At 49.2% G+C, this 26,221-nt stretch overlaps 1 protein-coding gene across 1 annotated transcript in view; it reads right to left on the bottom strand.

Annotated features, from left to right (window-relative positions):
- Positions 1-26,221, bottom strand: part of LOC149435496 (B-cell differentiation antigen CD72-like) — a 65,364-nt gene that overhangs the window by 24,549 nt on the left and 14,594 nt on the right. Inside the window, exons 3-4 of the mRNA XM_089662604.1 lie at positions 18,761-18,850; positions 5,840-6,142 (exon numbers count right to left, since the gene is read on the bottom strand). Coding sequence (XP_089518730.1) covers positions 5,840-6,142; positions 18,761-18,850 — 393 coding nt within the window. The remainder of the gene's footprint in view (positions 1-5,839; positions 6,143-18,760; positions 18,851-26,221) is intronic.

The following is a 26,221-nucleotide window of genomic DNA, read 5'->3' as shown; positions in this document are numbered from 1 at the left end:
TTTTTAACGTAAAAAAACCCCTATTTTCTTCAGTTAAAAGAAAAAAGAATGGATAAAAAACAGATGTAAATGGAGAAAAAGAGATGTAAATGGATGAAAAACAGATGTAAATGGACAAAAATGGATGTAAACAGACACAAACGGATGTAAACAGATATAAATGGACAAAAAACAGATGTAAATGCATGAAAACGGATGTAAACAGATGTAAACGGATGAAAATGGATGTAAATGGACAAAACAGATGTAAACGGACACAAACGGATAAAAATGGACAAAAAATGGATGAAAACGGATGTAAATGGACAAAAACGTCTGTAAACATATAAAAATTGGACAAAAAAATATGTAAACGGACACAAATGGATGTAAGTGGATGAAAAACGGATGTAAATGGACAAAAATGGATGTGAACGGAAACAAACGGATGAAAAATGGATGTAAACAGAAAAAGGATGAAAAACTGATGTACATGGACAAAAATGGATGTAAATGGACACAAACGGATGAAAAATGGATGAAAATGGATGTAAATGGATAAAATGGACAAAAACTGATGTAAACAGATGAAAAGGGATGTAAATAGACAAAACGGATGAAAAACAAACAAAAAAAAACAGATGTAGATGGATGAAAAATGGATGTAAACTGATGAAAAACTGATGTGAACCGATCCGTTTTTTCGTGGAAAAAATGTAACTGGACTGCTCAAAAAAAATGGAATGCCCGTGTGAAGGGGCATTAGGGCTCTTTCACACAAATGTTCCGATTCGGTCTGCCTGCCCATTTTTCAAGCGAACCCGATCGGAAACCTCCATTCTCCTCTATGGAGCAGCAGGTGTAAACGGACATGTATCTATTTACACTCGCTGACATCCAATCTACCAAAAACAGATGGATGGGGTCCAATTCCCCTCCTGTCTGTCGGATCAGATTAGATGAAAACAGACAGGCGGTCCATTTTCATCCGACCGCCCATTGAGGAGAGTGAGCAGGTCTGTGTCTGCTCTGCACAGCAGACCGGACACAGCTGTCATCCGCTTGCTCAGCGGGGATCAACGGAGAGATCTCAGCCGGGATCAATGGAGAGATATCAGCGGGGATCAGCGGAGAGATCTCAGTGGGGATCAGCGGAGAGATCTCAGTGGGCATCAGCAGAGAGATATCAGCGGGGATCAGTGGAGAGATCATAGCGGGGATCAGCGGAGAGATCTCAGTGGGGATCAGCAGAGATATATCAGCGGGGATCAGTGGAGAGATCATAGCGGGGATCAGCGGAGAGATCTCAGCGGGGATCAGCAGAGAGATCTCAGTGGGGATCAGCGGAGAGATCTCAGTGGGGATCAACGGAGAGATATCAGTGGAGAGATCATAGCAGGGATCAGCGGAGAGATCTCAGCGGGGATCAGCAGAGAGGTTTCAGTGGGGATCAGTGGAGAGATCTCAGCGGGGATCAGTGGAGAGATCATAGCGGGGATCAGCGGAGAGATCATAGCGGAGATCAGCGGAGAGATCACAGCGGGGATCAGCGGAGAGATCATAGCAGGGATCAGCGGAGAGATCATAGCGGGGATCAGTGGAGAGATCATAGCGGGGATCAGCGGAGAGATCTCAGCCGGGGTCAGCGGAGAGATATCAGCGGAGAGATCACAGCGGGGATCAGCGGAGAGATCATAGCAGGGATCAGCGGAGAGATCATAGTGGGGATCAACGGAGAGATCATAGCAGGGATCAGCGGAGAGATCTCAGCCGGGGTCAGCGGAGAGATCATAGCGGGGATCAGAGGAGAGATCATAGCGGGGATCAGTGGAGAGATCATAGCGGGGATCAGCGGAGAGATCATAGCGGGGATCAGTGGAGAGATCATAGCGGGGATCAGCAGAGAGATCTCAGCTGGGGTCAGCGGAGAGATCTCAGCGGGGATCAGCGGAGAGATCACAGCGGGGATCAGTGGAGAGATCATAGCAGGGATCAGCGGAGAGATCTCAGCCGGGGTCAGCGGAGAGATCATAGCGGGGATCAGCGGAGAGATCATAGCGGGGATCAGCGGAGAGATCATAGCAGGGATCAGTGGAGAGATCATAGCGGGGATCAGCGGAGAGATCATAGCGGGGATCAGTGGAGAGATCATAGCGGGGATCAGTGGAGAGATCATAGCGGGGATCAGTGGAGAGATCATAGCGGGGATCAGTGGAGAGATCTCAGCCAGGGTCAGCGGAGAGATCTCAGCAGGGATCAGCAGAGAGATCATAGCGGGGATCAGTGGAGAGATCCCACCGCTGAGCAAGTGGCTCCGCTAAACAGGTCCTCCCCGTGTGAAAGAGCCCTAACAAAAAAAAAAACGATGGTCTTTCACCTCTGGGCTGGTTGTAGTAGCATTTCTAAAATATTTTATAATAAATTAAATTAATTATAAAATGAATGAAAAAATAAAATAAATTTTATTCAGTGGAGCATTTTTGTTTCCGTTGTGGCCCACCTCACTATAACCCTTTAGTTGGTTTCTGATTCCCAGGCCACAGAAGTCTTGGTTTCCAGGCACTGCACCAATGATGTCCAACAAGCCTGGAATACCTGTCTGCATTTTAGAACTCCTTCCTGCTCCATCATAAACTCTCCAACCCACATCTTCAACCTCTCCCTCCCCACCTTCCCCTCTCCCTCCCCACCTTCGCCTTTCCCTTCCCACCTTCGCCTTTCCCTTCCCACCTTCCCCTCTCCCTCCCCACCTTCGCCTTTCCCTTCCCACCTTCGCCTTTCCCTTCCCACCTTCCCCTCTCCCTCCCCACCGTCGCCTTTCCCTTCCCACCTTCCCCTCTCCCTCCTCACCTTCCCCTCTCCCTCCCCACCATCGCCTTTCCCTTCCCTGCTCACACATGCACTGGTTACCCCATACCTAAAAATCCCTCGCTGGACCCCACCTGTTGAATAACTTAAGGTCCATCTACTTACTCCTGTTTGCCTTCAAGCTTCTTGAGAGCCTTGTCCATAAACGTGTGAGTTGCCACCTCAGTGACAACAACCTTCTTGATCCTCTACAGCACGGGTGTCAAACTGGCTCTTCAGCTGTTGCCAAACTACAAGTTCCATGAGGCATTGCAAGACTGACAGTTACAAGTATGACTCCCAAAGGCAGGGGCATGATGGGACTTATAGTTTTGCAACAGCTGGAGGGCCACCAGTTTGACACCCCTGCTCTACAGTCTGGCTTCCACCCACAACATTCATCCCAACCAATGGCCACTACTCCGTACTCATCCCAACCAATGGCCACTACTCCGTACTCACCCCAACCAATGGCCACTACTCCGTACTCATCCCAACCAATGGCCACTACTCCGTACTCCTCCCAACCAATGGCCACTACTCCATACTCATCCCAACCAATGGCCAGTAAACTGTACTCATCCCAACCAATGGCCACTACTCCTTACTCATCCCAGCCAATGGCCACTACTCCGTACTCATCCCAACCAATGGCCAGTAAACTGTACTCATCCCAACCAATGGCCACTACTCCTTACTCATCCCAGCCAATGGCCACTACTCCGTACTCATCCCAACCAATGGCCACTACTCCGTACTCATCCCAACCAATGGCCACTACTCCGTACTCATCCCAGCCAATGGCCACTACTCCGTACTCATCCCAACCAATGGCCACTACTCCGTACTCATCCCAACCAATGGCCACTACTCCATACTCATCCCAACCAATGGCCACTGCTCCGTACTCATCCCAACCAATGGCCACTGCTCCGTACTCATCCCAACCAATGGCCACTACTCCGTACTCATCCCAACCAATGGCCACTACTCCGTACTCATCCCAGTCAATGGCCACTACTCCGTACTCATCCCAACCAATGGCCACTGCTCCGTAGTCATCCCAACCAATGGTCACTACTCCGCACTCATACTTTTAGACCTTTCCCCTCACTTTGACACAGTTGACCACCCTCTCCTCCTCAGTAAACTCCACTCCCTTGGCCTCCATGACTCTGCTCTTTCCTGGTTCCCCTCTTACCTTTCTCAGTGCATTGTCAGCATCACATACAACACCAACTCCTACACTCCTCTTTCAGGTGGGATTTCCGTTGGTCATTCCCCTCATGCCAGGGTGCTAGTTGTAATCCTAGACTTTGACCTTTCCTTCGTGCCCCACATCCAATCAATGTCCAAAGTGTGCCATTTCAACCTCCACAACATCTCCAAAATACGCCCCTTCCTAACCAATGACACCACAAAGATCCCAATTCACTCCCTGGTCATCTCTAGTCTTGACTACTGCAACTCGATCCTCGTTGGATGACGTTTACATAGATTATCCCCCCTCCAGTCCATCATGAATGCTGCCGCCAGACTCATCCCCCTTACCAACCGTTCAGTGTCCTCCACCCCTTTCTGCCAATCCCTCCACTGGTCTTCATTCAGTGTTCTCCACCCCTTTCTGCCAATCCCTCCACTGGTTTTCATTCAGTGTCCTTCACCCCTCTCTGACAATCTCTCCACAGGCTTCCATTCAGTGTCCTCCACCCCTCTCTGCCAATCCCTCCAATGGCCTCCACTCAGTGTCCTCCACCCCTCTCTACCATTCCTTCCACTGGACTCCATTCAGTGTCCTCCACCTTTCTCTGCCAATTCTTCTACTGGCCTTCATTCAGTGTCCTCAACCCCCCTCTGCCAATCCCTCCACTGGCCTCCACTCAGTGTCCTCCACCCCTCTCTACCAATCCTTCCACTGGACTCCATTCAGTGTCCTCCACCCCTCTGCCAATCCCTCCACTGGCCTTCATTCAGTGTCCTCCACCCCCCTCTGCCAATCCCTCCACTGGCCTCCATTCAGTGTCCTCCACCCCTCTCTGCCAATCCCTTCACTGGCTTCCATTCAGTGTCCTCCACCCCTCTCTGCCAATCCCTCCACTGGTCTTCATTCAGTGTCCTCCACCCCTCTCTGCCAATCCCTCCACTGGCCTCCATTCAGTGTCCTCCACCCCTCTGTGCCAATCCCTCCACCGGCCTCCATTCAGTGTCTTACACCCCTCTCTGCCAATCCCTCCACTAGCCTCCATTCAGTGTCCTCTACCCTTCTCTGCCAATCCCTCCACTGGCCTCCATTCAGAGTCCTCCACCCGTCTCTGGCAATCCCTCCACTGGCCTTCATTCAGTGTCCTCCACCCCTCTCTGCCAATCCCTCCACTGGCCTCCATTCAGTGTCCTCCACCCCTCTCTGCCAATCCCTCCACCGGCCTCCATTCAGTGTCTTCCACCCCTCTGTGCCAATCCCTCCACTGGCCTCTATTCAGTGTCCTCCACCCCTCTCTGCTAATCCCTCCACTGGCTTCCTTTCAGTGTCCTCCACCCCTCTCTGCCAATCCCTCCACTGGCCTCCATTCAGTGTCCTTCACCCCTCTCTGCCAATCCCTCCACTTTTTTTACCTTTAAGAGTCCCGATTTGATTCAAATGCCCCTTGTATTTTGGATTTGTGATGGAATGATTTCTTGATAAGAAAGAAAATTCCTGCCACTTCCCCAACCTAAAGTACCTCCCTACATAATCCCCAACATGCATACTTACCTTGATGCTGTGGCCTCGGTCTACGTTCTTCACTCCATTGTTCCTGTGCAGTAGTCCTCTTGGACTTCTATAGGGCAACCTCTCGAGGCCAGAGGAGCTTGAGAGATGGTCCCATACAAGTCTTTGTGGATACACTGCACAGCTGAGGCCAGTGCAATGATGATGTTGGGTGAAGGATGTAAAGAACGTAGCACTGAGGTAAGTGTGTATGTTGAAGGGGAGGATTTCCAAAAAGAAACCAGATTTGAATACCTGTAGTACCTTTTTCGTACTTGTCCAGTTTGGACTTTGCGTCTTTTAGCGTTTCCTCCACTGCTTGTTTTTCAGCTTTAGAATTCTGTTCCTCCCACTGGCACTGCAGCAGAGAGCTGTTCAGATCCATAATACCCTGGACTGCCTTCTCCAGCTCCAGACGGGTCTTCTCCAGGTCACCCTCGGTGGTCACCAGCTTTTTCTTCACCAATTCCAGGAGGTCCTCTCCACTTCTGAGGCTCTGAGTCATGCTGCTCCTCATTGTCTCTTGATCGCTCACCAACTGCTGGAAATCATTGGACTGCTGGACATCTGCAGCATGTGACACAGAGAGAATGACGTAATAAGGACAAGACTCTGGAGAAGTTCAAATACTCGATCTGCCTTTTGGCTCTGTGGAAGTTGGAGGGAGTCTGTAGCATACACGTAGACATCATGATGAAAAAAATCAGCCATAACATTGCAACGGACCTTGTAGATCAGGGGTGTCCAAACTGTGGCCAGAGGGCTGGATGTGGCCCCTTGCTAGCCTTTATCCGGCCCTTGGGGCACTATTGCTCCTAGTGATATGAGGCACTATTCCTCCCGCTGACACCAACAATGGGGCACGATTCCTTCCACTGACACCAATGATGGGACACTATTCATCCCACTGATACCAATGATGGGACACTATTCCTCCCACTGACACCAATGATAGGGACACTATTCCTCCCACTGACACCAACGATGGGGCACTATTCCTCCCACTGACAACAATGATGGGACACTATTCCTCCCACTGACAACAATGATGGGACACTATTCCTCCCACTGACACCAATGATGGGACACTATTCCTCCCACTGACAACAATGATGGGACACTATTCCTCCCACTGACACCAATGATGGGGCACTATTCCTCCCACTGACACCAATGATGGGGCACTATTCCTCCCACTGATACCAATGATGGGGCACTATTCCTCCCACTGATACCAATGATGGGACACTATTCCTCCCACTGACACCAATGATGGGGCACTATTCCTCCCACTGACACCAATGACGAGACACTATTCCTCCCACGGATACCAATGATGGGGCACTATTCCTCCCACGGATACCAATGATGGGGCACTATTCCTCCCACTGACACCAATGACGAGACACTATTCCTCCCACGGATACCAATGATGGGGCACTATTCCTCCCACGGATACCAATGATGGGGCACTATTCCTCCCACTGACACCAATGATGGGACACTATTCCTCCTACTGATACCAATGATGGGGCACTATTCCTCCCACTGACACCAATGACGGGGCACTATTCCTCCCACTGACACCAATGACGAGACACTATTCCTCCCACGGATACCAATGATGGGGCACTATTCCTCCCACGGATACCAATGATGGGGCACTATTCCTCCCACTGACACCAATGATGGGGCACTATTCCCCCACTGACACCAATGATGGGGCACTATTCCTCCCACTGACACCAATGATGGGACACTATTCCTCCCACTGACACCAATGATGGGGCACTATTCCTCCCACTGATACCAATGATGGGGCACTATTCCTCCCACTGATACCAATGATGGGGCACTATTCCTCCCACTGACACCAATGATGGGGTACTATTCCTCCTACTGACATCAATGATGGGGGACTATTCCTCTTCCTGATACCAATGATGGGGCAATATTCCTCCCACTGACACCAATCATGGGACACTATTCCTCCCACTGACAGCAATGATGGGGCACTATTCCTCCCACTGACACCAACGATGGGGCACTATTCCTCCCACTGACACCAATGATGGGACACTATTCCTCCCACTGATACCAATGATGGGACACTATTCCTCCCACTGACACCAATGATGGGACACTATTCCTCCCACTGACACCAATGATGGGGCACTATTCCTCCCACTGACACCAATGATGGGGCACTATTCCTCTTCCTGATACCAATGATGGGACACTATTCCTCCCACTGACACCAATGATGGGGCACTATTCCTCCCACTGACACCAATCATGGGACACTATTCCTCCCACTGACAGCAATGATGGGGCACTATTCCTCCCACTGACACCAATGATGGGGCACTATTCCTCCCACTGACACCAATGATGGGACACTATTCCTCCCACTGACAGCAATGATGGGGCACTATTCCTCCCACTGACACCAACGATGGGGCACTATTCCTCCCACTGACACCAATGATGGGACACTATTCCTCCCACTGATACCAATGATGGGACACTATTCCTCCCACTGACACCAATGATGGGACACTATTCCTCCCACTGACACCAATGATGGGGCACTATTCCTCCCACTGACACCAATGATGGGGCACTATTCCTCTTCCTGATACCAATGATGGGGCAATATTCCTCCCACTGACACCAATCATGGGACACTATTCCTCCCACTGACAGCAATGATGGGGCACTATTCCTCCCACTGACACCAATGATGGGGCACTATTCCTCCCACTGACACCAATGATGGGACACTATTCCTCCCACTGATACCAATGATGGGACACTATTCCTCCCACTGACACCAATGATGGGGCACTATTCCTCCCACTGACACCAATGATGGGGCACTATTCCTCCCACTGATACCATTGATGGGCACTATTCCTCCCACTGACACCAATGATGGGGCACTATTCCTCCCACTGACACCAATGATGGGGCACTATTCCTCCCACTGACACCAATGATGGGGCACTATTCCTCCCACTGACACCAATGATGGGGCACTATTCCTCCCACTGACAGCAATGATGGGGCACTATTCCTCCCACTGACACCAATGATGGGGCACTATTCCTCCCACTGACACCAATGATGGGGCACTATTCCTCCCACTGACACCAATGATGGGGCACTATTCCTCCCACTGACAGCAATGATGGGGCACTATTCCTCCCACTGACAGCAATGATGGGGCACTATTCCTCCCACTGACACCAATGATGGGGCACTATTCCTCCCACTGACACCAATGATGGGGCACTATTCCTCCCACTGACACCAATGATGGGGCACTATTCCTCCCACTGACACCAATGATGGGGCACTATTCCTCCCACTGACAGCAATGATGGGGCACTATTCCTCCCACTGACAGCAATGATGGGGCACTATTCCTCCCACTGACACCTATGATGTGGCACTATTCCTCCCACTGACACCAATGATGGGGCACTATTCCTCCCACTGACACCATTGATGGGCACTATTCTTCCCACTGACACCAATGATGGGGCACTATTCCTCCCACTGACCCCAACAATGAGGTACTATTACTCCCACTGACACCAATGATGGGACATTACTCTTTCTCCTACTGATCACCAACCCTGAGGCCATCTGTATCCTCACTGATGCTGGACCCGGGACATTTTGACTGAATATTTTAGTATATACTGTATATTAATTTATTAAAATAAGATATATAAGATGTTTTAGAAAGGCACCAAGTGGGTTTAAAATAATATACAGATATACGTAACTCTTCACAGAATAGTTTTATTTATACATGGTGTTTATTTTATTTTATTTTATTTTATTGAGAAGTTTTAATTATTCAAATAAAGATGATAGTTTTAAATATAAGAATAAAAAGTGCAATATAAAGTTCACCATTAGAGGGCGTAAATGATGATAGAGGGGATGTAGTATAATAATTATTATTATTATTATACAGTATTTATATAATAAATAAGGATTTGAATACTGTTAATACTAAATAGGTGGTTAAGGGTTCATAAACATGTATTATAGATATAGTTATGTGATAGTATTTATAATTATGCTCCCCATAGTTTTATTTTATTATAGATTTTATACACACAGTGGGGCAAAAAAGTATTTAGTCCCCACCAATGGTGCAAGTTCTCCCACTTACAAAGATGAGAGAGGCCTGTAATTGGCATCATAGGGAGACCTCAACTATGAGAGACAAAATGAGAAAACAAATCCAGACAATCTCATTGGCTGATCTGGAAAGAATTGATTTGCAAATTATGGTGGAAAATAAGTATTTGGTGAATATGAAAAGTTCATGTCAATACTTTGTTATATATCCTTTGTTGGCAATGACAGAGGTCAGACGTTTCCTGGAAGTCTTCACAAGGTTGGCACACACTGTTGCTGGTATGTTGGCCCATCCTCCATGCAGATCTCCTCCTCCATGCAGATCTCCTCTAGAGCAGTGATGTTTTGGGGCTGTCGCTGGACAATACGGACTTTCAACTCCCTCCAAAGGTTTTCTATGGGGTTGAGATCTGGAGACTGGCTAGGCCAGTCCAGGACCTTGAAATGCTTCTTATGAAGCCACTCCTTCGTTGCCCGGGCGGTATGTTTGGGATCATTGTCATGTTGGAAGACCCAGCCACGTTTCATCTTCAATGCCCTTGCTGATGGAAGGAGGTCAAAACCTCACGATACATGGCCCCATTCATTCTGTCCTGTACATGGATCAGTCGTCCTGGTCCCTTTGCAGAGAAACAGCCCCAAAGCATGATGTTGCCACCCCCATGCTTCACAGTAGGTATGGTGTTCTTTGGATGCAACGCAGCATTCTCTCTCCTCCAAACATGACGAGTTGTGTTTCTACCAAACAGTTCTATTTTGGTTTCATCTGACCATATGACATTCTCCCAATCCTCTTCTGGATCATCCAAATGCTCTCTAGCAAACTTCAGACGGGCCCCGGACATATACTGGCTTAAGCAGGGGGACACGTCTGGCACTGCAGGATCTGAGTCCCTGGCGGCGTAGTGTGTTACTGATGGTAGCCTTTGTTACGTTGGTCCCAGCTCTCTGCAGGTCATTCACTAGGTCCCCCCGTGTGGTCCTGGGATTTTTGCTCACCGTTCTTGTGATCATTTTGACCCCACGGGGTGAGATCTTGCGTGGAGCCCCAGATGGAGGGAGATTATCAGTGGTCTTGTATGTCTTCCATTTTCTAATTATTGCTCCCACAGTTGATTTGTTCACACCAAGCTGCTTGCCTATTGCAGATTCAGTCTTCCCAGCCTGGTGCAGGTCTACAATTTTGTTTCTGGTGTCCTTCGACAGCTCTTTGGTCTTCACCATAGTGGAGTTTGGAGTGTGACTGTTTGAGGTTGTGGACAGGTGTCTTTTATACTGATAACAAGTTCAAACAGGTGCCATTGATACAGGTAATGAGTGCAGGACAGAGGAGCCTCTTAAAGAAGAAGGTCCAGGTCTGTGAGAGCCAGAAATCTTGCTTGTTTGTAGGTGACCAAATATTTATTTTCCACCATAATTTGCAAATAAATTCTTTCCAGATCAGCCAATGAGATTGTCTGGATTTGTTTTCTCATTTTGTCTCTCATAGTTGAGGTCTCCCTATGATGCCAATTACAGGCCTCTCTCATCTTTGTAAGTGGGAGAACTTGTACAATTGGTGGGGACTAAATACTTTTTTGCCCCACTGTATATATATATTTAATACAAGGTTATTATTTATTTATGTCCCCAGAGTATGAATATATATTGTTTCATTAGAGTTTTAATCTCATAGTATTTGCTTAGATTGGATGTTAGTTCTATTGGTAATGTGATGCATCGGTACGAGTTGAGTAGATTAGAGGATATGATTACGCTGTGCCCATACAACAACAAGCTCTGCCAAGTACTAATATGGCGGTTTCGGACTCCCTGCCAATTAGGGAGTTTGCTATAAGAGGAACCGCCGTTCAGATGTCAGTATCCCTTCAGAAGAAGTCCGGAAGTGACGAAACGCGTCAGGGACGTGACGTCTGACATAAACACATAAACCAAAAGTGGCGGTGCGGCCATCTTTACTATTGGAAAAAGCAGTATAATGTTCCAGGAAGCTGTTCAGGCGATGTCAAGGGAATTTGCAGCTGACAGATGAGATCCATATATGTATGCACTACTAAATAAATGTTTTATACTCTTTATACTACACTACATTGGCTTCCTTTCTATTTATGAGGATGATGGAGGTATGAGATGTGTACCTAAGGATTGGAACCCCATCTGTAACATTCTGGAGTGAGAGCCCAGGGAGCGACTGCAACACTGGAGTGAGAGCCCAGGGAGCGGCTACATCGCTGGAGTGAGAGCCCAGGGAACAACTACAACGCTGGAGTGAGAGCCCAGGGAGCGACTACAACGCTGGAGTGAGAGCCCAGGGAGCGACTGCAACGCTGGAGTGAGAGCCCATGGAGCGACTACAACGCTGGAGTGAGAGCCCGGGGAGCGGCTACAACGCTGGAGTGAGAGCCCAGGGAGCGACTGCAACGCTGGAGTGAGAGCCCAGGGAGCGACTGCAACGCTGGAGTGAGAGCCCAGGGAGCGACTACAACGCTGGAGTGAGAGCCCAGGGAGCGACTACAACGCTGGAGTGAGAGCCCAGGGAGTGTCTACAACGCTGGAGTTAGAGCCCAGGGAGCGGCTACATCGCTGGAGTGAGAGCCCAGGGAGCGTCTACAACGCTGGAGTGAGAGCCCAGGGAACAACTACAACGCTGGAGTGAGAGCCCAGGGAGCGACTACAACGCTGGAGTGAGAGCCCAGGGAGCGACTGCAACGCTGGAGTGAGAGCCCGTGGAGCGACTACAACGCTGGAGTGAGAGCCCAGGGAGCGGCTACAACGCTGGAGTGAGAGCCCGGGGAGCGGCTACAACGCTGGAGTGAGAGCCCGGGGAGCGACTGCAACGCTGGAGTGAGAGCCCAGGGAGCGACTGCAACGCTGGAGTGAGAGCCCAGGGAGCGACTACAACGCTGGAGTGAGAGCCCAGGGAGCGACTACAACGCTGGAGTGAGAGCCCAGGGAGCGACTACAACGCTGGAGTGAGAGCCCAGGGAGCGACTGCAACACTGGAGTGAGAGCCCAGGGCGCGACTGCAACACTGGAGTGAGAGCCCAGGGAGCGGCTACAACGCTGGAGTGAGAGCCCAGGGAGCGACTACATCGCTGGAGTGAGAGCCCAGGGAGCGGCTACAACGCTGGAGTGAGAGCCCAGGGAGCGACTACATCGCTGGAGTGAGAGCCCAGGGAATGGCTACATCGCTGGAGTGAGAGCCCAGGGAGCGGCTACATCGCTGGAGTGAGAGCCCAGGGAGCGACTACAACGCTGGAGTGAGAGCCCGGGGAGCGACTACAACGCTGGAGTGAGAGCCTGGGGAGCGGCTACAACGCTGGAATGAGAGCCCAGGGAGCGGCTACAATGCTGGAGTGAGAGCCCGTGGAGCGGCTACAACGCTGGAGTGAGAGCCCGGGGAGCGGCTACAACGCTGGAGTGAGAGCCCGGGGAGCGACTGCAACGCTGGAGTGAGAGCCCAGGGAGCGACTGCAACGCTGGAGTGAGAGCCCAGGGAGCGACTACAACGCTGGAGTGAGAGCCCAGGGAGCGACTACAACGCTGGAGTGAGAGCCCAGGGAGCGACTACAACGCTGGAGTGAGAGCCCAGGGAGCGACTGCAACACTGGAGTGAGAGCCCAGGGCGCGACTGCAACACTGGAGTGAGAGCCCAGGGAGCGGCTACAACGCTGGAGTGAGAGCCCAGGGAGCGACTACATCGCTGGAGTGAGAGCCCAGGGAGCGGCTACAACGCTGGAGTGAGAGCCCAGGGAGCGACTACATCGCTGGAGTGAGAGCCCAGGGAATGGCTACATCGCTGGAGTGAGAGCCCAGGGAGCGGCTACATCGCTGGAGTGAGAGCCCAGGGAGCGACTACAACGCTGGAGTGAGAGCCCGGGGAGCGACTACAACGCTGGAGTGAGAGCCTGGGGAGCGGCTACAACGCTGGAATGAGAGCCCAGGGAGCGGCTACAATGCTGGAGTGAGAGGCCAGGGAGCGGCTACAACGCTGGAGTGAAAGCCCAGGGAGAGGCTACAACGCTGGAGTGAGAGCCCAGGGAGCGGCTACAACGCTGGAGTGAGAGTCCAGGGAGCGGCTGCAACGCTGGAGTGAGAGCCCAGGGAGCGGCTGCAACGCTGGAGTGAAAGCCCAGGGAGAGGCTACAACGCTGGAGTGAGAGCCCGGGGAGCGGCTACAACGCTGGAGTGAGAGCCCAGGGAGTGACTACAACGCTGGAGTGAGAGCCCAGGGAGCGACTACAACGCTGGAGTGAAAGCCCAGGGAGAGGCTACAACGCTGGAGTGAGAGCCCAGGGAGCGGCTACAACGCTGGAGTGAAAGCCCAGGGAGAGGCTACAACGCTGGAGTGAGAGCCCAGGGAGCGGCTACAACGCTGGAGTGAGAGTCCAGGGAGCGGCTGCAACGCTGGAGTGAGAGCCCAGGGAGCGGCTACAACGCTGGAGTGAGAGCCCAGGGAGCGGCTACAACGCTGGAGTGAGAGCCCAGGGAGCAGCTGCAACGCTGGAGTGAGAGCCCAGGGAGCGGCTACAACGCTGGAGTAAGAGCCCAGGGAGCGACTGCAACGCTGGAGTGAGAGCCCAGGGAGCGACTACAACGCTGGAGTGAGAGCCCAGGGAGCGGCTACAACGCTGGAGTGAGAGTCCAGGGAGCGGTTGCAACGCTGGAGTGAGAGCCCGGAGAGCAGCTACGACGCTGGAGTGAGAGTCCAGGGAGCGAATACAACGCATTTTAAAGTTCTAAAAATGTTTTGTTTAGTATATACTTGCGGTTTGATATAATATATACCAGTTGATATTGAGGGTAATGCAATATGTAGTTTTTCCATTTTTTGAGGCATACACCTTTTTTGGATTTATTAGGATTGATGAGGATGATCAATTTGGACACGGAGGACTAATTTATTTGGACTTTATTTTATTTTACTTTTGTTTTCAAAATATTGACTGGCACAAAAAAAAAGGTTTTTATAATTTTCTACCCCCGCTGGCCACAATCCGGCCCCCCTAAGGTTTGAAGGACAATAAACTGGCCCAGTGTTTGAATGGTTTGGAGACCCCCGATGTAGATCCCAATAATGAGTATCTTTAATTTGCTCACTTTGATCTGTTCCACAAACCATCCAAAACTCTCTGTTATATCTGTTCAATAAGAATAAAGACGTACTCTTTGATCCTGCCAGAAATCCAGTGAGCTCCTGACTGCCCGCAGGCTCTCCCTCTGCCCTCTGTGAACTATAGACATACCCTGCCCTCCATGATGGAGAATAGGATGGGGGAGGGGGTATGCTTCCTGTCTGGTGGTGACAATGCTTCTTCCACTCAGTAGAGTGAGTGAATGTTGTCACCCTGGGACAGGAAGTGTGTGATTTGCAGGTCAACAGAACTAGTGAGCTGCCATATTGTACATTTTTCTTCTTGGGTTTAGATCAGGGGTGTCAGACTCCATTTCACTGTAGGCTGGTTTTATCTGTAAGACTAGATGTCCAGAGCACCCCCCTTACATCAGAAGTCAAGAGCCCCCCCACCTTCCGAAATCAACAGTTCCTCCATCACTGGGCACACCCCACTTACCATGTGCTGCTGCTGGGGGTGGAGCTGGGAAGCAAAAATTGCAGGTTCTGGAGGAGGACCAGAGGAGGACTTGAGTCAGCTGCCAGAGTGTGCTGAATGCTGAGACCAGGGGATGAGGGGGTGCGGAGGCTGCACAGAGAAGTGCACGATCTGACAGAGTTCTGTCCTCCTCTCTGCTGCCGATTGCTGAGACTAGGGGAGGCAGAGACAGGGGGGTGCTGAGGCTGTACAGAGAAGTGCTGGATCTGGTGGAAGAGTTCTGTCCTCCTCTCTGCTGCCGACTGCTGAGACCAGGGGAGGAAGAGACATAGGGGGGTGCTGAGGCTGCACAGAGAAGTACAGGATCTGGCAGAGGAGTTCTGTTCTCTTCTCTGCTGCTGACTGCTGAGACTAGGGGTGGCAGAAATGAGGGGGTGCTGAGGCTGCAGAGAGAAGTGCAGGATGTGAAGGAGGAGTTCTGTCCTCCTCTGTGCTTCCGACTGCTGAAACCAGGGGAAGTTCAGATGAAAGCGTGCTAAGCAGGGGCGGACTGACCATTTAGGAACTCGGGAACTGCCCGAGGGCCCAGGGTCAGTAGGGGGCCCCATGAGATGCCCCTGGTACCTTTCATAGGCTTTTCTGGGTGTGGTTTGAGTGTAGGCGAGGACACAGGGGCCCCATGATCTCCTATTGCCTGGGGGCCCCATGAGTTGTCAGTCCGCCCCTGGTGCTGAGGCTGCACAGAGAAGTGCAGGATCTGTAGGAGGAGTTATGTTCTCCTCTCTGCTGCCAACTGTTGAGATCAGGGGAGGCAGAGACAGTAGGGTGCTGAGGCTGCACAGAGAAGTGTAGGATCAGGCAGAGGAGTTCTGTCCTCTTCTGTGCTGCCGACTGCTGAGACCAGGGGAAGCAGAGACATGGGGGTGCTGAGGCTGCAGAGAAGTGCAGGATCTGGCTGAGGAGTTTTGTCCTCCTCTCTGCTGCCAACTGCTGAGAGCAGGGGAGGCAGAGATGAGGGGGTGCTGAGGCTGCACAGAGAAGTGCAGGATATGGCGGGGAAATTCTGTCCTCCTCTCTGCTGCCCACTGTTGAGACCAGGGGAGGCAGAGACAGGGGGATGCTGAGGTTTCACAGAGAGGTGCAGGATCTGGTGGAAGAGTTCTGTCCTCCTCTCTGCTGCCGACTGCTGTGACCAGGAGAGGCAGAGATGAGGGGGTGCTGAGGCTGCATAGAGAAGTGCAGGATCTGGCAGATAAGTTCTGTCCTCCTCTCTGCTGCTGACTGTTCAGACAAGGTGGAGATGAGGGGGAGTGCTGCAGCTGCAGGAGTGGTGCAAGGGCCACATGAAATGGTTTAGAAGGCCAAATTTGTCCCTCTGACCTTGTGTTTGACACATGTAGTTTAGATATCAATTACATCCTCTAGTCATGCCTCTCCTGTATTCTTTCCCTTGCTGGACACAATCCACAGATCTTCAGTTTCACATTAAACTCTATCCTGGTACATGGTCCACCATCAGCACAGAGAACATACATAGTAGATGGTGTCAGAGTCCCATTCCTGCACCTGTCTGCTGGATTTTGCAGCACCATTTCCCTCCATATGAACAGGTCAAACTGAGTTCAGAGCCTCTCCTAACTGGACTGAACTACAAAGAACGTCATTATATAACACTGTATATGGCCCCGTAATATTTGCACTATACAGTCAGGTCCATAAATGTTGGGACATCGACACAATTCTAACATTTTTGGCTCTATACACCACAATGGATTTGAAATGAAACGAACAAGATGTGCTTTAAATGCAGACTGTCAGCTTTAATTTGAGAGTATTTACATCCAAATCAAGTGAACGGTGTAGGAATTACAACAGTTTGCATATGTGCCTCCCACTTGTTAAGGGACCAAAAGTAATGGGACAGAATAATAATCATAAATCAAACTTTCACTTTTTAATACTTGGTTGCAAATCCTTTGCAGTCAACTACAGCCTGAAGTCTGGAACGCATAGACATCACCAGACGCTGGGTTTCATCCCTGGTGATGCTCTGCCAGGCCTCTACTGCAACTGTCTTCAGTTCCCGCTTGTTCTTGGGGCATTTTCCCTTCAGTTTTGTCTTCAGCAAGTGAAATGCTCAATCGGATTCAGGTCAGGTGATGGACTTGGCCATTGCAGAACATTCCACTTCTTTGGTGTCTTTTGCAGTCTGCTTTGGGTCATTGTCCATCTGCACTGTGAAGCGTCCAATGAGTTGTGAAGCATTTGGCTGAATATGAGCCGATAATATTCCCGAAACACTTCACAATTCATCCGGCTGCTTCTGTCAGCCGTCACATCATCAATAAATACAAGAGAAGCAGTTCCATTGGCAGCCATACATGCCCACGCCATGACACTACCACCACCATGATCACTGATGAGGTGGTATGCTTAGGATCATGAGCAGTTCCTTCTCCATACTCTTCTCTTCCCATCACTCTGGTACAAGTTGATGTCGGTCTCATCTGTCCATAGGATGTTGTTCCAGAACTGTGAAGGCTTTTTTACATGTCGTTTGGCAAACTCTAATCTGGCCTTCCTGTGTTTGAGGCTCACCAATGGTTTCCATCTTGTGGTGAACCCTCTGTATTCACTCTGGTGAAGTCTTCTCTTGATTGGTGACTTTGACACACATACACCTACCTCCTGGAGAGTGTTCTTGATCTGGCCAACTGTTGTGAAGGGTGTTTTCTTCACCAGGGAAAGAATTCTTCGCTCATCCACCACAGTTGTTTTCCGTGGTCTTCCGGGTCGTTTGGTGTTGCTGAGCTCACCGGTGCGTTCCTTCTTTTTAAGAATGTTCCAAACAGTTGTTTTGGCCACGCCTAATGTTTTTGCTATCTCTCTGATGGGTTTGTTTTGTTTTTTCAGCCTAATGATGGCTTCACTGATAGTGACAGCTCTTTGGATCTCATCTTGAGAGTTGACAGCAACAGATTCCAAATGCAAATAGCACACTTGGAATGAACTCTGGACCTTTTATCTGCTCATTGTAATTGGGATAATGAGGGAATAACACACACCTGGCCATGGAACAGCTGAGAAGCCAATTGTCCCATTACTTTTGGTCCCTTAACAAGTGGGAGGCACATATGCAAACTGTTGTAATTCCTACACCGTTCACCTGATTTGGATGTAAATACCCTCAAATTAAAGCTGACCGTCTGCAGTTAAAGCACATCTTGTTTGTTTCATTTCACATCCATTGTGGTGGTGTATAGAGCCAAAAATGTTAGAATTGTGTCGATGTCCCAATATTTATGGACCTGACTGTATATACACCAGGGGTTCGGGATGTGCCTCTAGCTGATAGGGTGTAAAGATGATTTGCATGGCTCCACCCGTTTGGAAGGTTTTTGATCCCATTAGTCCCTATTCACCATGACCTGTACAGTTATACCTTCACTACCTAAAATTGCAGGAAATTACTTACATTTCACAGTCAAGCCGATGACAGCCACCGATGAAACCAGACAGAGCATCAGGAGGACCAGAGAAAGGTGCAGAGACCACGTCTGGAGGCCTATGATACAAGAGTGGAGACATTACTATGCAGACCATGACAAGACCTTCATCAGATATAGGAGATCATTCTTTATAAGTAACATGTAGGTTATATGTATTTTCCTGACTATAATCCCTCTCAAATATCCATCTGCACACCAGTCACGGGGAAGAATGACCAAACGAAAGTGGCCACCAATAAAGATATGTAGGCCGATCTTTGCTGGTGTTTCAGACCCAATGTGCAATTTCTGCTTCGCATTGCCACCAGTTTCCTCTCATTCCAAGTCTGACGTGACGATACCTGGCCTTGGGATACATTGTAGGCTCAATCATCAACAATATCAGCAGGAATAAAAAATCCAAAACTCAATGGTCCTATGTCAGGCCAATACCTGTATGGTGGTTTGATATACAGTTGGTGTCACTGTGTGTTTGTTGGAACCTTTCTAAGGACAGCACTGAGTCTAGTAAAGATATACATGGGAACCAGCTTTTTTTTTTTTTTTATAAATTCTGTTTCTTGATTTTAAACAGTTATACAACATGACATTGCAGAAGCACTAAAAAAACAACAAAAAAGAAAAACAAAAAGCAAAAAAAGGTGCAGAAAACCAATGTGCTTCAGTAGTCCCAACAAACCATCAGGCAGAGTTGGAGACAGTAGAATATGCCAGCAATGAGGAGCCAATACACAAGCAGAAACCAAGGGTAATCACCCAATCAAATTACACAAAGCCAAGAACCATCAGAAACCAACAGCAGACGGTAGTCCCAAAATGAACAACAGGACTAACAAAGATCCTACGCAGAAGAAACATGTGCAAAGATCATGTGGCCATGCCAGGACTTTCCACCCACACTGAGTTTATCAGGTTTAGTTGGGCACCCCTTGTTGTTGTAGGTGGCCTTATACAATGGGAGAACCAGATTCACCAAAGATTTCCAAGTGTTGAGAGTGGGTGGCACAGGAGACTTCCATTTATGTACAATCAGTTTTCTAGCATACAACAATAAAACTCCAAGCAACGATCTGGACGATTTTATTGGGGTAAGGGTTCAACAAGTCCCAAGAGACAGTGCAACATGTCTAAGCAGAGGTGTATTTACTACAAGGCATTTGCCTAGGGTGGCATTTTTGAAGGGGGGCAGCACTTGGAAGAAGGGACACACCCCTTGGAAGAAGGGACACACACGGCATGAGGATCTGGTGGGTTCCGAGAGATGCTGCGGGTTTCATGACGGTGTATGCACAGCCCGACTCTCGTTCCTGGGGATGTCCGGAGCTGTGAAGGTGAGTTGCTTTCTCTCTATCACCATGGGGGATGGTGGCTGGTGTATAGGGGGGCAGTGGTAGTGGAAGGCTTGGGTGGAGGGCAGGGATGCTCTTGGTCAATATCAGGGTCTTTCTGCAGGGGGGGGCGCCAATTTTTGTGTTGCCTAGGGCAGCACAAAACCTAAATACACCACTGTGTCTAAGGGCTATGAATAGTTGTTCCCGCAAAGATAAATTGAAGGACGTGGTATCAATAAGGTCTCATTTTAGGGCCCGTCCCAAAACCGTGCAGAAAGTCTGCATTCGGGCACACCATTTTGAGCGCAGTATTTACTAACCTTGGCAGGAGTGAGGTAATTTCTGTGCCCGCTTTTGAACTGTACCAGTCTATCCCTGGCAGAAATTAAATGACTAAATGGGTACTCCCATATATCATCCCAGTCATCATTATCCAATATAGGCAGGTCATGAATCTCTGTGTTTCTCCATGTTTCTCTACATTTAATGATACCATGGAAGGGTGGAGATTGTAGAGCCTTATATACACTGAGTGTGCCTCACATCAGCATGGTGTGTAGACTGGTGGACACTAAACGAAATGAGGAAAAGTTAAACTGAGAGAGATAAGCATGCCAGAGATACATTATATTGCCAAAAGTATTGGGACATCTCCAAATCATTGGATTCAGATGTTCCAATCATGGCCCCAGGTCAATACAATCAAGGACCTAGACATGCAGAGTGCTTCTACAAACATTTGTGAAAGAATGGGCTGCTCTAAGGAGCTCAGTGAATTCACAACTTTGCAGGAACATGACTGCACACCAGTGCACAAAGCAAGGTCCATAAAGACATGGAGGATCCAGTTTGGGGTGGAGGAACTTGACTGGCCTGCACAGAGTCCTGACCTCAACCCCATTGAACACCTTTAGGATGAATTAGAGCGGAGACTGCGAGCCAGGCCTCCTCCCCCGACATCAGTGCCTGACCTGACAAATGTGCTTCTGGAAGAATGGTCCAACCTTCCCATAGACACCCTCCTAAACCTTGTGGACGGCCTTCCCAGAAGAGTTGAAGCTGTTATAGCTGCAAAGGGCGGGGCCAACTCAATATTGAACCCTACAGACTAAGGCTGGGATGCCATTAAAGTTCATGTGCGTGGAAAGGGCGGGGCCAACTCAATATTGAACCCTATGGACTGAGACTGGGATGCCATTAAAGTTCATGTGCGTGGAAAGGCCGGCGGCCCAATACTTGGGGCAATATAGTTTATCTAAAAAAATACCAATTAGGTAAAGTGTACTGCACTTTTAATTCATCAAAGGAGGGAAATTTGCATGCAAAAAAATAATCTTTAAGAAACTCAATACCTTTAGATGCCCAGAGAGCAGGGTCTGGGAGCTGGAGGAGGAAGCAGAGATTCAGATTATTTTATAATGAGCTGTGCTGAGATCTGTGGTTGGTAGAGGCTGAAGGAAATACTTGGGTCTTGTCCCACACCTGAACAGTTGCCTTCATGGTACAAGTAAGAGGATATGGGGTGGTGCAACCTCTGTATAAAAGGATTTGTAGTGTTTCGTACCCTGAGACCAAGGTATTTAATTTGTGCTACCAACTGAAGGGGTAAAGAGTCATCTCTATCAGTAGGTGGAATGGGATCAAGGGGAAGGATCTGTGGTTTGGTCCAATTAACTTTGAGGTCCGAGAAGACTGAGTATTGATCTAAAATGGACAGAGCGGCCTTCAATGAAAGGTTCGGGTCTTGCAAAAACACTAACATGTCATTGGTGTAGAGCACCACCTTTTCCTGCAGTCTATGAAGCACCAAACCTCAAACACCAGGGTCAGTATGAAGGATGACGTCTATTGGCTCCATCAAGAAAGCACAAATGGAAGGTGACAGAGGACACCCCTGACGAGTACCTCTTTTTGCCAAAAACTGGGAAGACACCATATGTCCTATATTAATGGCTGCCTGGGGATGTTTGTACAGAAAGGAGATCCATTTAAGAAAGGAGGTTCCAAATCCCATACATCCCAGTACCACGCACATGTAGGTCCAGTCCACAGAATCAAATGCTTTTTTGAAATCCAGTGCTAACACCACACTACTGCCTGAGTTCTCATGATTGGCCTGTAGATGGGTAAAGAGGCACCTAAGGTTAATGTCTGTGGACTTCTGGGGAGTAAAACCCATTTGGGTCAACTAGATCCCCAATGACCTGAGACAAGTGTGTGGCTAGAACCTTGGTAAGTATCTTCAGGTCCATATTGAGGAGGGAAATAGGCTGATAGGAGCCACAACAAAGTGGGTCTTTATCTGGTTTACGGATCAGGACCACATGCGCATGATACAAGGAGTCTTGGGAAGCCCATGCTCATGAAACATATCATAGAGGTCACACAAAATTGGGGCAAGCTCATCAACATAAAGCTTATACCAATCAACTGGCATGCAATCAGATCCATTAGGGAAGGATAGTGGGAACCAATGTCAATAGAAAGCAGGCTACCCTTCTAGGGATGTTCAGCATTCCTCCTTTCCTGTTAAAAAATATCTCAAAATGCTTAATTCAGACTCCTGGCTTTGCTCTGCTCTGCACACATCTAGCTGCTCTCTTGCAGTCACATGGACTCCTCAGGAGGGTTAAACCCTGAACACTAGTCAGCACCCATACCATAAGGACTGTGCACCAAAATGTGGACCCGAGGTTAGAAGCTGCGTCCCACCCAATACTCTGCAAAGCTCCTGAGCACCAGGACCCTGACCAGGCTTTACCAAACCTTGAGAAATCTGCTAAAAACAAACACCCCAGAGCCCCTCAACCTGCAGGTGGGGGACGACAGAGGAGGGTACAAGATCAATGAAATAAACAAGTTGTATTGGTCCAAAACTGCCATTAGATGTCAGCATACTAAAAAAATAACAATAACCTGATGCAGTACAATAAAACACAGAAACATTACATAAAAGTGTAACAGAACACTGACATTGCTGAGCTTGCCTTTTAAGAATGCTTGTTCTCATGCTGATTCTGACCAAGACACATACAGATAAGGAATTCTGGCCCTTTTCTGATACTCATTTACTATGCATTTGTTCTGGGTTTATGACTCAAAAATACTTATGTCAGGCGCAGCAAGTCAACTCTGAAGCAATGGCAGCCCCTGTACTGCCCACATGAGGACGTTAGTTTAAAGCCCATACCTCAAGAGATCCCTAAAAACTTACCATCCTGTAGAGCCCTTGGACATGTTCTCTACTGACTATGGCCTAAGGAACCCCCTACACCGCCATCCTCAGGGCTTTGGGGTCCTACACTACCATCCTTAAGGCTCTGGGGTCCTTTACTGCCATCCTCAGGGCTTTGAGGTCCTACACTGCCATCCTCAAGGCTCTGGGGTCCTATACTGCCATCATCTCCTCGGGACTCTGTGCTCCTACACTACCATCATCAGAGTTCTGTGGTCCTAAACTACCATCATTAGAGCTCTGGGGTCCTACGCCACCATCACCAGAGCTTTGGGGTTCTACGCTGTCATTATCAGAGCTCCGGGGTCCTACAATGCTATCCTTGTGGCTCTGGGGTCCTAAACTGTCATTCTCAGGGCTCTGGGGTCCTACTCTGACATCCTTGGGGCTCTGGGGTCCTTCACTGCTATCCTCAGAGCTCTGGGGTCCTACAATGTCATCATCAGAGCTCTGGGGTTCTACACTGTCATCATCAGAGCTCTGGGGCCCTATGCTGCCACACTCAGGGCTCTGGGGTCCTTCACTGCTATCCTCAGAGTTCTGGGGTCCTACAATATCATCATTAGAGCTCTGGGGTCCTACACCACCATCATCAGCTTTCTGTTGTTCTACACTGTCACCATCAGAGCTCTGGGGTCCACAATGCCATCCTTGGGGCTCTGGGGTCCTAAACTGCCATCTTCAGGGCTCTGGGGTCTTAAACTGCCATCCTCAGGGCTATGGGGTCCTACACTGCTATCCTTTGGGGCTCTGGGGTCCTTCACTGCTATCCTCAGAGCTCTGGGGTCCTACAATGTCATCATCAGAGCTCTGGGGTCCTATTCCACCATCATCAGAGCTCTGGGGCTCTACGCTGCCATCCTCAGGGCTCTGGGGTCCTTCACTGCTATCCTCAGAGTTCTGGGGTCCTACAATGTCATCATAACTCTGGGATCCTACACCACCATCATCAGAGCTCTGCGGTTCTACACTGTTATCATCAGAGCTCTGGGGTCTTACAATGTCATCATCAGAGCTCTGGGGTCCCACAATGTCATCCTTGGGGCTCTGGGGTCCTAAACTGCCATCATCAGAGCTCTGGGGTCCTAAAGCACCATCATCAGAACTCTGGGGCCCTACACTGCCATCCTCAGAGCTCTGGGGTCCTTCACTGCTATCCTCAGAGTTCTGGGGTCCTACAATGTCATCATCGGATTTGGGGCTACAATGTTATCATCCTTGGGGCTCTGGGGTCCTAAAATGCCATCATCAGAATTCAGGGGTCCTACACCACCATCATCAGAGCTCTGGGGTTCTACACTGTTATCATCAGAGCTCTGGGGTCCTACACTACCACCCTCAGGGCTCTGGGGTCCTACACTGCCACCCTCAGGGCTCTGGGGTCCTACACTGCCACCCACAGGGCTCTGGGGTCCTACACTGCCATCCTAAGGGCTCCTGGGTCCTTCACTGCCATCCTCAGAGTTTTGGGGTCTTACAATGTCATCATCAGAGCTTTGGGGTCCTACACTGCCACCCTCAGGGCTCTGGGGTCCTACACTGCCACCCACAGGGCTCTGGGGTCCTACACTGCCATCCTAAGGGCTCTTGGGTCCTTCACTGCCATCCTCAGAGTTTTGGGGTCTTACAATGTCATCATCAGAGCTCTGGGGTCCTACACTGCCACCCTCAGGGCTCTGGGGTCCTTCACTGCCATTCTCAGGGCTCTGAGGTTCTACAATGTCATCATCAGGTATCTGGGGTCCGACACTGCCATACTCAGGGCTCTGGGGTCCTTCACTGCCGTCCTCAGGGCTCTGGGGTCCTACACTGCCATCCCCGGGGCTCTGGGGTCCTACACTGCCACCCTCAGGGCTCTGGGGTCCTATACTGCCATCATCAGAGCTCTTCTAAAGGGACGAGGGAATTTTTATTTCTGTTTTTACTTCATTCCCATTTCGAAGATTTTTCTTATTTCTTTCTAAAAATAACCCTTTGTTTAGACAGACCACAACTTCCTCTGTGACTTCCTGCACATGAATCGCACAGCTTGGTGCATCAGACCTTTTTCAAAGACCAACATAAAAGAAATCTGTATACTCAGATAGGGAAGTGCTAATACCAATCAACACCCCCCATAGTTACTACCTTTTCTACCGCTAGCCCCTCCCTCCTAGATTGTAAGCTCCCAGGATCAGGTCCTCCTATCCTTCTTGTATTGAACTGTATTGTCTCCCGTTATATTGTAAAGCGCTGAGCAAACTGTTGGCGCCATAAATCCTGAATAATATTAATATTAATAATAATAATAATAATAATAACATCCTTCAATGATGTAACCAAAAACATTAAATGAAACCATTCCTACTACTGAACCATAATCGATCCTCTATATACAGTGCTGTGAAAAAGTATTTGCCCTCATCCTGATTTTTTTTTCTGCATATTTGTCAGACTTAAATGTTTCAGATCATCAAATAAATGTTAATATGACACAAAGATAACCTGACGAAATACAAATTGTAGTTTTTTAATGAATATTTCATTTATTAAGGGAAAAAAGCTGCCCAACCCTGCCTGGCCCTCTGTGAGGAAGTAATTGCCCCCTAAACCTAATAACTGGTTGCGCCACCCTTGGAGGCCACACCTGCAATCGAGCGTTTGTGATAATTGGCGTTGAGTCTTTCCCATTGCTGTGGAGGAATTTCAGCCCGCTCTTCTTTGCAGAATTGTTTTCATTCAGCCACATCGGAGGGTTTTCCAGCATGAATGGCCTGTTTAAGGTCGCACCACAGCATCTCAACTGGATTAAAGTCCAGACTTTGACTAAGCCTCTCCAAAACCTTCATTTTGTTCTTTTTGAGCTATTCAGAGGTGGACCT

This window comes from Staurois parvus, unplaced genomic scaffold, assembly GCF_062004578.1.
Source record: "Staurois parvus isolate SC_StPar_1 unplaced genomic scaffold, SC_StPar_1.0 ptg001497l, whole genome shotgun sequence".
NCBI classification, from domain to species: Eukaryota; Metazoa; Chordata; class Amphibia; order Anura; family Ranidae; genus Staurois; species Staurois parvus.
This window is presented reverse-complemented; position numbering and strand designations above follow the sequence as displayed.